The 16,741-nt window shown below is 41.0% G+C and overlaps 1 protein-coding gene across 5 annotated transcripts in view; it reads left to right on the top strand.

Moving 5' to 3' along the window:
- Window positions 1–16,741, top strand: part of gtf2h1 (general transcription factor IIH, polypeptide 1) — a 64,191-nt gene that overhangs the window by 8,508 nt on the left and 38,942 nt on the right. For 2 of the 5 annotated variants that reach the window (XR_007263966.1, XM_048607074.1), the window contains exons 2-9: window positions 8–61; window positions 1,571–1,645; window positions 3,150–3,326; window positions 6,448–6,649; window positions 9,238–9,400; window positions 10,926–11,019; window positions 11,142–11,291; window positions 16,181–16,263. Coding sequence is in view for 4 of the 5 variants with exons in the window: in XM_048607074.1 (XP_048463031.1) it covers window positions 3,173–3,326; window positions 6,448–6,649; window positions 9,238–9,400; window positions 10,926–11,019; window positions 11,142–11,291; window positions 16,181–16,263 (846 nt within the window). In the remaining variant the exon portion in view is untranslated. The remainder of the gene's footprint in view (window positions 1–7; window positions 62–1,570; window positions 1,646–3,149; window positions 3,327–6,447; window positions 6,650–9,237; window positions 9,401–10,925; window positions 11,020–11,141; window positions 11,292–16,180; window positions 16,264–16,741) is intronic. The other 3 variants (XM_048607075.1, XM_048607076.1, XM_048607077.1) reach the window with 3 other exon arrangements.

Below are 16,741 nucleotides of genomic sequence, written 5' to 3'. Positions count from 1 at the left end.
GTGTTGGGTCTGCCTCCAGTGTTGGGTCTGCCTCCAGTGTTGGGTCTGCCTCCACCTGTTGGTAAGTATTTGAATCAGCAAGCAGTGACTGCTTTCTCAATTTAGTCCGGTTTGTTCATAATGATGGTCATGCGCCCTTTGTCCACTGATGGGATTATAATGTTCCTGTCTTTCTTGAGTTCTTCGAGTGCTTTTCCCTCTGTGTTCAGGGTATCCCATTCATTCCTCCGGTTCAGTGTAGGGATTATAGCTTGTCATGCTTGTTGTGTTTAATCTGTGAGTCCATTACCTTTTAATGTAGCTTCCAGAGTGGCAATGAAGTCTGTTCTGTTTGCATCTCTGTGGTTATAGTTTAGTTCATGTATTAGGACAGCTTTCTCGGTTTCTGTATGTGGTCTACTGATAGGTTTCTTATCCATGGCGCAACCCACCTTAACAGACCAGACCGTATAAATACCAAGCGGAGTAGAACAACATTGTTTCATCAGAGGCCATGCTGATGATTTTACCTAGTGCGGTGACAAAACGTCTGTACGATAACCAGCAACCTCATCCAAAACCCGAGGTACAAACATTTGCAAGAACCTTAAATATACTGAGGTTCTAAAAATAGGAAGGTAATATTCATTAACTGTGCTACCCTTATCATTTGCTCAAACCACTCTACAGGTCCTGTATCTATTTCCCACTGTATATGTCGCTGAGACTGTCACATGTTTTTCTTGCCTTATTTTTACGTTACAGAGACTGTCCAATAGCCATCACTCTTATATTTGTGGTCCTGGAGTCGTACACAATAGAAACAAGCCTTTGAGCCCACCACATTTATGCCAACCAACGAACAAACTACACTAATCCCATTTACTTGCACTTGGTTGATAGCCTAGTGTCCCCTGGCATTTTTAAGTGCTCATCAAGATGCTTCTTAAATGTTGGAAGAATACTTGCCTTCACCAACCTCTCAAGCAGCACGTTCCATTTTTCTATCACCCTCTAGGTGGGACAAAAATGATTCCTCAGATCTCCTCTAAACCACTTACACATAACTTTAACTTGTGCCTTCTGGTCTTAGACAGGTCTGTCATGGAGAAAAGGTTCTCACCATCTAACCTGTCATAATTTTGTATACGTAATTCAGATCCCCCACCCACCTCCCCAGCCTTCTCTACTTCAAGATAAACAAGTCTAGCCTATCCAGTCTTTCCTCATAACTGAGACTTTTCATCCCAGGCAACATCTTGGTGAATCTCCTGTGCACTTCCTCAGTACAATCACATCTTTCCAACCGTGTGGTGACCACAACTGCACACAGAATTCCATCTGTGGCTTAACCAGTGCTCTATAAAGTTGCAACCAGACTTCCTTGTTCCTATGTTCTATACCTCAGCTAATGAAGTCTTTTCTAATTGGCAATGTCTTGTCAAACCTGTCTGATCTTTCTACTCGTCCAGAGTTCAGAACTCTGGTGGATTTTACTGAAAGCATTGTATACAAAGGGCATTGTCTCATTTGGGCTTTGTGTTAAAGTGCTTAAATCTTTTCGTTATGCAAACAATCTTTTTCTCTCCAGTTCCCTTCATCGCTGCTGAAGACACTGCTCATGCTGATGGTCAAAGGTTCTTTGCCCTTTGGAATCTCACTTCTGGTAAATGTCCATCGTTTACATTATTTACACAGCCAACTTAGCTAAGCCAGTAGTATTCGTATATTTATTTTCAAGCAAAAATAAACGTGAATAGCAATCTCCCCTACCCTTGCTCGCCACAAGTAATCTTTTGAACTTAATTGTACTTACTTCATTGCTACACCCAGTTTGGAGAGCATCAGAAACTCTCTTTATTGGCAGGATGGAATCTGCAGGGATTACTACATGGTGCTAATTGTGTACATGTCCAGAGTGGAGGACTCAGTGAAGTTAGAAAGGGGAAAAAGCTTTGAACATTGAGTGATCTTTGGGTCATTTAAAGCTTTTGATTCATAAGCTTGAAAATTTTAGGAGGAGGGAAGATTGGAAGCTTAGTAATTCTAGGGTTTTGAATTCTTAAGAAAAGTAAGTCACCATAGGAAGCCATATTACAGATTCTGGTTTCAGTGCAGCAATGTGGAAGAGTGCATGTACAAATTATGAGAAAAATAGAAAAAGGGTCAGATAAGCAATGATCTGAGAGGTAGATGTGAGAGATGTAAGATTACAGAATTACAATTGTTACAGCATAGAGGTTGGCTATGCTGCCATTATGCCTGAACTAGTTCTATTACCTAGTTCCAATTTTCTGCCTTTTCCCCCATATCCCTGCACAATATTTCTATCCAAATAATCATCCAGTGCCCTTTTGAATGCCTCAGTTGAACCTGGCTCCTCCACATTTCCAGTCTCTGCATTCATTACTCTGAGTACTTGCTGAGTGAAAAAGATTTTTCTCTCATCACCCTTGTTTCACTTGCAAATGGATAGGATGTGTTCGGAAGTTGGTATGAGTAGGATCACTGATTTCAGGATAAACCTTTTTCTGACGGTCGTAAGCACTGTTCATGAGCAGCACTTATGCCATCTCAGTTGTGTGTTTTTTTAAATTCAGGCCTTTGCTCAATGAAACAAAACCAAATCCTTTATGTTGTCAAAATTTATTGAAACATATTATTTGCTTTGATAAAGGGCTATATCAGAAAAATGCAATGAAGTGCAATGATGTTAATAGTTACTTGCCATATTTTAAAAGAACTGCTCTAAACACAACTGGATTTGCAAAACAATTTTGCATGAGGAAGCACTTTGACCCATTTGATGATATCCTTTCAGATTACCAAACCCAGCAACTTTCCATTGTCGTACCTAGCTGTTTCTTAAATGGGCCCAGTATTCTAGTTTCAACTAGTTTTCCTGGCAGGATTTTCCTTGTTACTGGGTGTTCTGGAGTAAATACTTGTTTTTTCCTTGTAATGTTCTTTCTTAGAAAAGCTAGAAAAAAGTGTTTTTCTTGAGCTGAGGACAGGTTAAATAGTTCAGTGGGAGTTGGTATCCTGACACAATTGGACCTCCTTACGTTAGATACACAAAGCACTGGAGTGAATTGAAGTCTGGACTTTGTTGTCTTAGATTTGAATGAACCATGTAAACTGAATGGTATTACTTTGCATACTCTTTGCAGAATCTGCTCACGAGTTATTCATCATGGCCACTTCATCAGAGGAAGTTCTGCTCATTGTGAAAAAAGTACGGCATAAAAAACAGGATGGGGCCTTATACCTGATGGCAGAGCGTGTAGCCTGGACACCAGAGGGAAAGGATCGTTTTGTCATTAGTCACATGTATGCAGATATCCGCTGTAAGTATTTTGATCAGGGGAAGAACCTGGCTAGTGCAATCATCTTATAATTGTGATCGGAGTGTAACTTAAAATTTTTTTTTAATGGAGTGTGGATGTCACTGGCTAAACTAGCATTTGTTTCCCATTCCTAAACACCCTGATGAGTTGACCTCTTGAACCACTATGATCTTTGGGATGTAGGTGCCGAAGAGCGTTGTTAGGCAGGGTGTTCCAAGATTTTGACCGAGTGGTATGTGACGAATGGAATGATAATGTAGTTTGGAGAAGAAATCATAGGTGGTGTTTTCATGTACATCTGCTGTCCTTGTCCTTCTAAGTAGTAGAGTGTGTGGGTTTGGAAGGTGCTGTTGAATAAACATTGGTGAGCTGTTACATTACGTCTCGCAGAAGGTTGCATCACTGTTGCCAATGTGCATTGGTGATGAAAAGAGTTAATATTGAAGTATTGAAATTGGTGGATGGGATGCGAGTCATACAAGCTACTTTTTCATGGAGAGTGTCAAGTTTCTAGTGTTAGAGATGCAGTCATACAGCCAGATGGAGATTCTTCCATCACACTGCTGATTTGTATATTGTAGATGATGAGGTAGAATTTGTGGCCCAGTTCAGTGTCTGGTCAATGATAATCCTCAGCATGTTGATGTTTTAAGATTCTTGCAGCCATTTCACGGGGCACTTAAGAGTTGACCACGTTGCTATAATTCTGGAGTCACATGGAGGGATGACAGACTTCTTTCCCTAAAGGACATTACTGAACCAGATTGGATTTTACAACAAATAAAAATGGTTTCATGGTCACTATTATGTTAACTTTCTAAGTCAATAATACTTAAAAAGTATTAATAACTAAGGTTAAATTTCTGCACATACTGTAGTGGGATTCAAACTCACCTTCCTGCACATTAGACTCTGGATTAATAGTCCAATGATATTACTACTATGCCACTAACTTCCACAAATCTAGTCCAAACTGATAATATTAAAAAAACTTCTCTTGCACAAGATCCTTACAACAGAAGTAACCTCAATGTTGTATGATGAGTCCAGTTCCTAAAAGCATTGATGCATAGTACAGAACTGCCCCTAATCCTGTTGCAAGAGTTGCTAAATTCTCTTGGAGAAACCATAGGATTGGAGAAGTATGGAATCAAGCATGTCACACTGGACCTTGTCTAAGATTGGGACAATGCAAAAGGAGCTTTGCTTTTTATGAAAGGGACAACATTCTAAGGGAACTTTGCTGTGAGATGCTGGTAACATTGCATTTTTATTGAACAGTGAGGTGGGCAAATTGTCTTTTTATCCCTTCATACAAACATACCAACCAGGAGCAGGAGTAGGCAATTCAGACCCTGGTGTCTGCTCTGCCATTCAATACAGTTGTGACTGAGGTATTTTTAGTCTCAAATGCATATTCCTGACTACTCTTTCACCCCTTTGCAAAATAATAATCTGTCTACTGCTACATTAAAAATATTCAAATACTCTGCTTCTGCCACCTATTCAGGAAGAACGTTCCAAAGACACAACTTTTTTTGCCTCATTTCTGTTTTAAATGGTGAACCCTCAATTTTAAACAGTGATTCTTGTTCTAGATTCTCCTATAAGAGGAAATATCATTACTACGCCTACCTAATCACGACTCCTCAGTATCTTATATTGTTTCAATTAAGTAATCTCTTATAAACTCAATGCATTTTAATTTCACTTTATTTATATTATAAATCTCTACCCAAAGTGACTTGGTTTTCATATGAACCTAATTGAAATTGTACAATTTTCCTTACTAGCAATGCCATCCTGTCTCCTCAGTTTATTTTTCTGATTCAGCTTATAGTACTGATGGAGCTTTCATTTGTTGCCTATATTTCTGGACTTAAAAGAGCTTCAGTATCTCTGGTATGTTATTGTAAATAATTTGTCCATTCTATCATGAGGCTCTCGGGTAAGTGTTGAAGCACGAAGAATTATCTGCTAGGTTAGGAGGGCAGTATAGGAGGGGGCAGAGCTCTAGGAGAGCAGTGGAGACTCATTGAGTACCCAAATAGGGTGGGGGTGGCTGCAGCCTTGGGGACAGAGACTCAAATTAAGTATTGAAGAGAATATTACCTTGTTGATTGCATGAGATGTCTTTCAAAAGTCCTGTCTGCCATGAGATGAGATGTCAATAAAATTGAGAGAGAACTGGGTGGTGGAATACGTTAGACACATACACACAACCTAGACTCAAATCCAGCTCAAACTGTATTAATGGTTGAAAATCTCCTGTCTGTTGGCTGCTCCATGGAACTATGTTTGGGCCCTCTTGCTCAAATCCTAATGAATGTGCAATTGCAGCGCAGAACAATACTTAATATACCGTTAAATGTTTAAGGTCCCACACCTATGGAAGGTGTGGGAAATGGAACAACTTGCTGTTGATCATTGCTCTTCTGAGGTTGGACGAAGAAGAAAGAGCTTTACTTTGCATCTGGCTAAGCAATATCAGCTATGTAATATTCTGAAGTAAATTCTTACTAACATCACAATTTGTTTTCAAGTCCTGTGACTTGAAAACCATCCTCGATTATCAGGGTTCATTTCAGCTTCTTTAATGCCCAAATTGGTTATAATCCAGTTTCTGGGGTCTTGTAGAGTACCAGTAGTGACCTACCACTGGGCCACAAGGTTGGAATTCAAGCCACACCTCAGAATGTGATGGCCACAGACGTGTGTCATAACATATAAAAAAAGGTTGATTTTTAAAAATATCTATTTTCTGGTGAATATCGGGCAATGCTGACTGTATTTAAGCACCAATTAGTGCTAGAGTGGCAGTTTTACTTGGTTCTTGGTGGAGCTGCTTATAGAAAATGGAAATTTGCAATTGCTACGTTTGAGGATGTCTTAACTTGCTTGAGAATGCTTGATGCTGACATTGATCATCTGAATGGAATGTGTTTCATTCCTCAGCTTTAAAATTCCTGACATTGAACAGTCATTAATAAATGAGTCTGTAGGAGTTTCTAAATACCAAACAATCTTTAGTCCCATTATGTATTCTACCTTTAGGTCAATAAATTGAAATGTCCTGTTATAATTTCATCTGTCTGAATTCATGATATTGGTTGAATTCCAGGTCAGAAGATTAGCCCTGAAGGGAAAGCAAAAGTTCAGCTTCAGCTGATTTTACATACAGGTGACACTACGATCTTCCATTTCACTAACGATAACAGTGCTAATGCAGCAGCCAAAGACCGTGATGCTGCTAAGGACTTGCTCCAGCAACTACTCCCTAAGTTCAAGAAAAAAGCCAACAAGGAGCTGGAGGAGAAAAACAGGTACAGAGACAGGAAAATGCAGAATATTTCACAAACATTCTAACAAACATACAGTTTCAGGTGTTCAACATGGTGATACTCAATAAAATCAATTGTTCTGAACCAGTTGAGGAATTCATGGAATATTGGTTTGCCCTCGAATAACTCATAGTTGTCTGAACCCCAACTGGATTACGACTTAAAACTTGTTGAGAAGAGATCCTGTTGGTTCCAGTAACTGAATTGTCTTGCTGTGTTTGATACAATGTGTTCGCCTGGAGATTGGTACAGTGGGTTTTTTTTAAAGTGAAATGTAACTGAGCTATTCAAGTCACTTGGTCCCAGGTTCAGTTCTTAGTCAGAAAAGCAATTTCTGTAGTTGCTATCACTTTGATTGAATTAAATAGGGAATATTGTCCAACGGTCTTGCTCCTGAATGGATATCTGATGGTACTTGGTGGGAAGTGGGCATACATAAATGTTACACATTGTCAGAATCTCATTAGGCTGCAATGATTTTCATAATACAGGATACATGAGCAACACACCAAAGTGTAATTGCCACCTCTGGAACTACATTAAATATTGCAAAGGCTATGAGCCCTGACAACATTCCAGCAATATTACTGAAGACTTGTTCTCCAGAACTTGCCGCTCCTCTAGCCAAGCTGTTCCAGTACAGTTACAAGACTAGCATCTGTCTGACGATGTGGAAAGTTGCCCAGGTATGTCCTGGACGCAAAAAGCAGGACAAATCCCAGCCAATTACCTCGCCATCAGTCCAGTCTGAAGCAATGGTCATCTTGCTTAACAATAACCTGCTCATTGACATTCAGTTTGGATTCCACCAGGACCACTCAGCTCATTAATTCATTATAGCCTTTGTTCAAACATGGACATGAGAGCTGAATTCCAGAGAATTGGTGAGAGTAACTGCCCTTGACTTGCGAGGCTGCATTTGACTGAATATGTCATTAAGGAGCCCTAGAAAAGCTGGAGTCAATGAGAATTGGAGGAGAGACTGCTCCACAGTTGGAGTCATGCCTGGCACAAAGCAAGATGGCTGTGGTTGTTGGAGGTCATTCATCTCAACTCCAGGAAATCCGACAGTTAGTTTACTTTTGATATTGTGATTGGGGGAAGAGAAACACTATGTATAGTTTAATAAATAACTACATTGTATGTTATTACACACAAACTATTACTTCAGAGACTGAGTATGTACCATTAATACACTCTTTCAGTTCAGGAGAGTCTAGGTTTCTCAACGATAATCTTAGGTATGAGTTTCTTAGCCCAGTGTCCTTGGCCCAACCATCTTCTGCTACTTAATCGATGACTGTCCCTCCATTATAAGATCAGAAGTGGGATATGTTCACTGACTGCACAATGTTAAGCACCATTTGTGACTCCTCAGATACTGAAACAGTCCGTGGAAATGCAGCAAGACGTGGACAATTTCTAAGTTTGGCTAACGTGGCAAGTAGTCCACAAGGTCCAGATAATGACCGTCTTCAGCAAGAAAGAATTTGGCCATTGCCCCCATGACATTCAATGGTATTAACATCATTGAATAGCCCACTGTCAACATCCTGGAGCGGGGTGGGGGGAGAGATGGTGGTTTAACCATTGACCTGAAATTGAACTGGATTAGCCATGTAAGTACTGGGTCAATAAAAGCAGGTCAGAGGCTAGGAATCTTGCAGCAAGTAAATCACCTGATTCTTCTTCAAAGCTTGTTCACCATATTACAAAGCATAAGTCAGGAATGTGATAGAGTACTGGGTGCAGCTCCAGCAGTACACAAGAAGCCTATCACCATCCAGGATAAAGCAGCCTGCCTGATTGGCATCACAACTACAAATGTTTACTATCTTTGCCACCAACGCTCAGTAGCAATCATATCTAACATCTACATGATGCACTGCAGAAATTCTCAAAGGGTCCTTTGACAGCACCTTACAAACCCATGACAGCTACCATCTGGAAGAATAAGGGAAATATATACATGGAATACCATCCTGCCTTGGAAATATGTTGCTAGAACTCCCTGCCTAACAGCATTGTGTGTATACCTTCAACAAATGGACTGCAACAGTTCAAGAACACATCTCACTGCCTCCTTAAAGGCAACAAATGCTGGCCCAGCCGACAACGCGCACATCCCATGAATTAATTAAAAGGAACCTTCACACAGAGCCACGTGACCTACAGTTAGTTTACTTCTGATATTGTGATTGGGGGAAGAAAAACACTATGTATAGTTTAATAAATAACTACATTGTATGTTATTACACACAAACTATTACTTCAGAGACTGAGAATGTACCATTAATATACTCTTTCAGTTCAGGAGAGTCTAGGTTCCACAACGATAATCTTAAGTATAAAATATCTGTGCTGTGAGGTATTGATGACTGAGTTAAAGTTCTTTTCTCGTCCTCTTATTTGATAGACTCAGACGGTTAAGGCTTCCTTTTGACAATGTGGGAATCTCCTGTGATGATTGTAAAATTTCTATTTTAGCACTAGGTAACAAACCCAAAAAGGAGCAATCTTCCAGTGTTTCATCCATTTATAACTTGGACCCATGTCTTTCTATATGCTAGAATGCTTCAAGAGGACCCAGTTCTCTTTCAACTCTATAAAGACTTGGTTGTGAGCCAGGTAATCAGTGCTGAAGAATTCTGGGCCAACCGTCTGGCTGGAAATTCCATGGATAACTCCGTCTCCAGTAACAAGCAGGATATTGGAGTTTCTGCTGCTTTCCTGGTGAGGGTTTAATGTGGGCCTCGTGTGAGACAGCCCAATTCAAACCTGGTGACTGTTTTCTTTGCATATTTATGTTTTTGTATTTGCTGTTTGCAAAGTATGTTTTTAGTTTGGGGTGGAATATTATATGGGTCTGAGTGATATGGCTTTGGTGAGATTTGTGGTAGAATTGAACAAGATGTGTAATGAGACAAACTTGATTAGGGAGCATAAGGTAAAGGAACCCTTAGGGAGCAGTGACCATAATGTGACAGACTTCACCCTGCAGTTAGAGAGGGAGAAGCTAGCATCATGTAACGGTATGACAATTGAGTAAAGGTAACTACAATGATATAAAAGAGGAGCTAGCCAGAGTTGATTAGAAGAGGAGCCTGTCAGAGAAGATGGTGGCAGGCATTACTGGGGGTAATTCAGGAGGCACAGCAAAAATTCATCCCAAGGAAGATGAAGCACACTAAGGAGAGGACAAGACAACCGTGGTAGACAAGAAAAGTCAGGCACAACATAAAAGCAATAGTAAACGCATACAATGTGGTGAAGATTAGTGAGAAGCCAGAGGATTGGGATAGCTTTAAAAACCAACAGTGGATAACTATAGAAATAATAAGAGGAAGAAAATGAAATGAGAGTAAACTAGCTAGTCATTTAAAAGAAGATGGCAAGAGTTATATTTTAGATCTCTAAAAGGTAAAAGAGAGGCAGGAGTGGACATTGGACCACTGGAAAATAAGGCTGGAGAAATAGTACTGAGGAATAAATAAATGGCAGAAGAACTGAATAGGTACTTTGCATCAGTTTTCAGAGTGGAAGACACCAGCAGTGTACCACAACTTCACAATTCGGGGGCAGTGGTGAACCTAGTGGCCATCACTAAGAAGGTGCTGGGGGAACTGAGAGGTCTGAATGTGTGTAATTGACCCAGACGAGGTTGGGGCTGTTGTCAGGGTTAGCGGGTTTAAACTGTAGGGCTGAATAGGCTGGAGCATTTTCCCTTGGAGTGTTGGAGTCTGAAGGTGGCTTGAAAGAGGTTTATAAAATCATGAGCGACACTGTGGCTCAGTGGTTAGCACCGCTGCCTCACAGCACCAGGGACCCAGGATTGATTCCACCTTGGGCAACCGTGTGGAGTTTGCTCCTTGTCTGCGTGGGTTGCTCCAGTTTCCTCCCTCAGTGCAGAGATTTGCAGGTTAAGTGGATTGGCCGTGCTAAATTGCCCATAGTGTCTGCGGATATACAGGCTAGGTGGATTGGCAGGGTTACATCGCCTTTCAAGAGGGCTAGAATACAAGAGCAGAGATGTATAAGGCTCTGGTCAGAGCAGATGATACAGTGCTGTCTAGGGATTGTTAGGGTGGGAGATTGGGAATGTTAGTGTGAGATTTGAGAATAGACTAGCATACTGATCTGGCCACATTTTTAACAAATTTATTTTTCATAATTCTGAATGTTTCAATCCAATTTTATAATAATCACTGGAGACTGTGTACTGCAATATCTGATGTGTTCTGTCCTACTTTGCTCCCAGGCGGACATCCGACCACAGACCGATGGCTGTAATGGCCTCAGGTATAATCTGACCTCTGACATCATTGAATCCATTTTTAGGACTTATCCTGCAGGTAAGTGCAAATCATCAGAAAGTGTATAAATTTTGGTTAGTGAAATTGGGCTGCGGGAGGGGCAGAGCAGTCTTTGTATCTGAATCCAATGATTGTGTCAAACCACTTGCTTTGTTTGACAGTGAAACAGAAGTATGCAGAGAATGTTCCTCACAATATGACGGAGAAGGAATTCTGGACCCGCTTTTTTCAGTCTCACTACTTTCATAGGGACAGGATCAATGCTGGCTCAAAGGATCTCTTCTCTGAATGTGCCAGGATCGATGAGAAAGGTGAGCCTTAAACTCAAGGCAGAAACTTCACAAAGCTGTATAAATGGGCCTGAGTGTATGTTTTTGCATATAAAATAGTGTGAGTTTATTTTTCTCATTTGCCCATGGGATGTGGATTTTGCTGGTCAGGTTAGCATTTATTTCCCATCTCCAGTTACCCTGAGGAAGTCAAGATGTCTGACTTTGAGGGTAAATTGCACCTGGTGATGTTTCCATGCACCTGCCATGTGCCTGCTGCGCTTGTTCGAGCTCATGGATTTGGAAGATGTCGGTGAGTTGTTGCAATGTATCTTATACTATGTATGCTCTACTGCCACTATCTGCTGATCTCAAAAGGAGCGAGTATTTAAGGTGACCAAAAAGTGTAGGAGCGGAATTAGGTGATTTGGCCCATCAAGTTTGCTCTGCCACTCAATGAGATCATGGTTGCTCTGATAATCCTTATCTCCACTTTCCTGCCTTATCTCCATAACCTTTAATTCCCTTAATGATCTAAAATTTGTCTGTCTCATCCTTGAATATACTTAATGACACAGCCTCAACAATCTTCCATGGTGAAGAATTCCACAGACTGTCTAGCCTCTGAGAGAAAAAGTTCCTCCTCATCTCTGTCTTAAGTTTGCAACCCCTTACTCGGAGATTATACTGTCTGGACCTAGACTATCCTACAAGAGGATGTAACCTCTCTGCATCTGTTTTGTCAAGCCCCTGAAGAATTTTATATGTTTCAATAAGGTCTCCATTCATTCTTCTAAACTCTGAATAGGCCCAACCTATAATCCCTCTGTACCCAGAAGCAACCTAATGAACTTTCCCTGGCTTGCCTCCAATGCCTTTGTTTTGATAAAGGGACCAGAACTTTTCACAATATTCCAGCTGTGATCCAACTAGGGTCTTTTATATTTTTAGCAAGACTTCCCCATTTTTATACTTCATTCCTTTTGAAATGAAGGCCAGCAGTCCATTTACCCTCCTTATTACCTGCTGGACTTAAATGCTACCTTTCTGTGCTTCATGCACAAGGACTTCAAAACCCTCCAGTGCTGAAGCTTTCTACAATCTTTCCCTATTTAAATAATATTCAGCTGTTTTATTCTTCCTGCCAAAGTGCATAATCTCACATTTTCCCTCATTATATTCTACTTCCCAAGTTTTTGCCCACTCTTTCAATCTGCATATATTTGTCTGTGGACACTCCTCATCTATTTTTGTCACCAGCAAACTTGGCACTTCTGTCATCCAACTCAACTGGACTAGACACAGGAACACAGTGACCACAAGAACAGGTCAGAGACTAGGAATATTGTATTGAGTAACTCACCTTTTGACCCCCTAAAGCCTGTCCAGTATCTACAAGGCACAAGTCACTGTGATGGAATATTCTCTACTTGCCTGGACAGATGCAACTCTAATAACACTCAAAAAGCTTGACACAATCCAGGACAATCCAGCTTGTTTGAATGGCACCACATCAGCAAGCATCCACACCCTTTACCACTGTTGCTCAGTAGCAGCAGTGTCTATTATCTACAACATGCACTGCAGAAATTCACCAAACACCCGAGATAGCACCTTCCAAACCCATGACTACCTCCATCTAGAAGAGCAGAGCAGCAGATTCGAAGGAACATCACCACCCGCAAGTTCGCCTCCAAGTGGGTCACTGTCCTGACTTGGAAATATATTGCCATTCCTTCACTGTCGCTGGGTTAAATTCCTGGAATTCCTTCCCTCAGGGTATTGTGCGTCAACCTACAGCATGTGGACTGCAGCAGTTCAAGAAGGCAGCTCACCACCACCTTCTCATGGGCAGCTAGGGACAGGCAATAAATACTGGCCAGCCAGCAACACCCACGTTCCACGAATGAATACAAAAGAATATATTTTGTAAATAATTGTGGCCCTAGCTTGGATCCCTGTGGCATTCCACTAGTTACAGATTGCTGTCAGGACAATGTCCCCTTTATCCCAACTGTATCTTCTTTTAGTTATCAATCCTCTGTCCATGCTAATAGACTACATCCAACCGTATTACTGTATTAAGCAGTTTATGTGGTCACTGTTCCCTAACAGGTCTCATTGCTCTGAGGTTGTTTATTAAACTTGCCTCCTTACACATTATCAGCTGCAAAATAGCCTGATCCCAGGTTGGATCCATAAGCTATTGTTTCAGGAAGCTGTCCCGAATGTTCTCTATGAACTTTTTGTTCTGGCTACCTTTGCCAATTTGATTTTACGAATCAACATGAAGACTAAAGTCACCCATTGTTAGAAGGCTACCTTTTTTTACATGCTCTCATTATTTCATAATTTATTCTCTGTCCTACAGTAAAGCTACTATTAGGGGGCCTATAGACTGCTCCCACCAGTCTCCTTGTTATTTCTTCCCTCCATCCATACGGATTCAACATTATCTGATCCAAGGCAATTTTTCATTATCATACTTGTTCCATCTTACACTTACAAAGCTACCCTAACACCCTTCCCTTTGGGCCTGTCATATATCCATGAAAGTTTAGCTTGTAACTTTGATCTCCTTGTAATTGTGTCTCTGTAATGACTATAAGATTATACCCATTACTTTCTATTTGTACAGTAAATTCACTTATTTTGCTTTGGAAATGACATGTATTTAGGTAAAGAGCTCTTAATTTTGCCTTATTATTTTTCCCCCTTTGACTCTATGGACTCCAGTTTTCTTATGCTTGTACACTCTGTCCTTTCCTGTCCCACTCTGGGCATCATTATCAAAATAGTTGCAAGGCCATCATATCCTTATATTTTGTAAACCTATGTTTCCTCCCTCCCAAGTAACCCATCCCAATTAATTTAAAGCCGTTTAATTAGAGTGGGGAGGGTTTTCAAGGGACGATATATAGGCTTACAAAACAACAGAATCCCTGCAGCGAGGAAGCAGGCCATTTAGCTCAACGAGTTTGCACCGACTTTCCGAAGAGCATCCCACCAAGACCCACCTATTCCTGTAACCCTGCATTTCCCACGGCCAATCCACTTAACCTGTACATCTTTGGATTGTGGGAAGAACCCATGCAGACACTGGGAGAACGTGCACACTGCACACAGACAGTCACCCAGGGTGAAATTGAACCTGGGTCCTTGGTGCCGGGAGGCAGCAATGCTAACCACTGAGCTACTGTGCTGACCACTTTGGGATATATTCTGTCACACTCCTGATTAGTGCCTTTTAGAAGCTGGACAGCCTTTGATGAGTTAGTCACTGCAGGAATCCTAGCCTCTTGTAGCTGCATGTTTATATGTTTTGTCCATTTGTGTTTCTGGTTAACGGTATGTCCCAAAATGTTCTTAACCAGGAATTTAGTGATGCTAATGTAATGCTATTGAATGTCAAGGGGAGATATTTGTTGTGGAGCAAAAGTTAATTTTCACTGTTGAGCCCAAGTCTGAAGTTCGTCCATGCCCTACTGTGTAAGGGTGTGGATTATTTCATCATTTAAGGGCATGCATGGAGCACCGTGCAATAATGAGAGAAGGGGTAGCATTGTGGCATAATGGTTAGCACTACTGCCTCACCGCTAGGGAGATGGGTTCAATTTCAGCTTCGGGTGACTGTGTGGAGCTTGCACGTTCTCCCCATGTCTGTATGCGTTTCAGCCAGGTGTTCCAGTTTTCCCCCTCAGCCCAAAGATGTGCAGGTTTGGTGGATTGACCATGATAAATTGCACCATAGAGTCCAGGGGTGTGCAGGCTCGGTCGATTGGCAAAGGTATATGTGGGGCTACAGGGATGATGGCGGGCTAGGTCTGGGAAGAGACGCTATTTGGAAGATCGCTGCAGACTCGATGGGCTGAATGGCCTCTTCTGCATTGAAGGGGTTTTATGATTTTCTTTGAGATGGATAATGGGTGCTTGAAGCAGCTGAAGAGGGTGAGACATAGGAGTTTACCCTAAGAAACTCTTGCAGTGATTTTCTTGGGCTGAAATGATTGGTCTCCAACAACCAGAACGATCCTACTTTGTACTAGGTATAACTCCAACAATGGAGAGCTTTTGGCCTCAATTCCTTTGACTTCAGTTTTGTTAGGGCTTCTTGATGTCACACTCAGTCACACTCTAACTGCAACTTAAATTTGAGTTGTTTTGTCCATGTTTGGCTAAGACTTAGAATGAGGTCTGGAACTGAGTGGCCCTGGTCGAACCCAAGCTGAGTATCAGTGAACAGGTAATTTCTGTGAAAGTGCTGCTTACTAGCACTTTTGACAACACTTTACTGATGGGGTAATAATTGGTCAGAGAGGATTTGTCCCGTTTTTCTGTGGACAGGACATATGTGTGTAATTTTTCACAATGTCAGTTAGTTGCCAGTGAGTTGATGTATTGAAACAACTTAATTCAGGGTGCAGCATACTCTGGAGCACAGATTTTCAACACTACAGCTTTGATGTATGGACCCTATAGCTTTTGCTGCATTCACAGCATCCACCTGATTCTTAACTATGAAGGCATCACAAATGATTTTGCTGTGCCCTTACTTGTTCTGCTTACAAAATTATGATTGTTGGATATCGATCGTGTAGAGGAGCTGTGAATGATTGATCCCAGACCAGTGCTGAGTCTAACTGTAACTAGTTGAAATCATAAGAAACCCATTTTCTCAGATGTTTTCTTCTGTCATTGAGTCTGAACATTCTCTCATAAGGTTTGATCATTTTGTGTTTTCATCCTCAAATACATATGAGTTTGAATTACAGATTAGATGTTAACAAAACATACATTACTTGGCCGCTTCTGGTTATTCCCATATAATGATCTCCCACTTTTTGTTATTTGCGTGGTACTCTGCAATAGGACCTCTTTAGTGCTATTTGTGCTATGTCTGAAAGAAAATACTCTGGTATTTTCTCTTTGAGCAGGTTTGAAGACCCTGGTTAGTCAGGGAGTGAAGAACCCTCTGGTGGATTTGACATCGCTGGAGGACAAGTCATTGGGTGAGGTGAGCATTGCATTGTCAATGGTGTGCCTGGTTACGTGACTATTGTGTACAGTACCATGAAGTTACAATTATAGCAGGTACCTCTGTTTTTAAGCAGTTTGCCAGGGTACACTATATTAAGTAGGGAATGCAGTAGACAACTGTTCAATCATTATCCTTGTCCTGATGATAACAACTTAGAAAATTAATCTGCATGCATAGTTCCAAACTGTACTACTATGTTTTTCCCTTTCACTATCCCAGTCAATCACTTAACTTAAAGGCCACATTTGAGAATGGGCATACATACACTTGATTTCAGACAGAAACATTTGGGAGGAGCAGCAATGTAGAAAGTCAAGAGAGGTATTAGTGTGGCTTCCGTAGGAAGGGAAGTCAGAACTGTGGGACCAACTGTACTGTTAAAATTCTAACTTGGAGCTATTTCATTACATGGCAGTTCATGGAAATTATCCTATATCAAGTAAACTAAAGACAA

The sequence above is a fragment of the Rhincodon typus genome, chromosome 17 (assembly GCF_021869965.1).
Source record: "Rhincodon typus isolate 14 chromosome 17, sRhiTyp1.1, whole genome shotgun sequence".
Classification (NCBI taxonomy): Eukaryota; Metazoa; Chordata; class Chondrichthyes; order Orectolobiformes; family Rhincodontidae; genus Rhincodon; species Rhincodon typus.
Note: the sequence above shows the minus strand (reverse complement) of the source record. Positions and strands in the feature narration are given on the sequence as shown.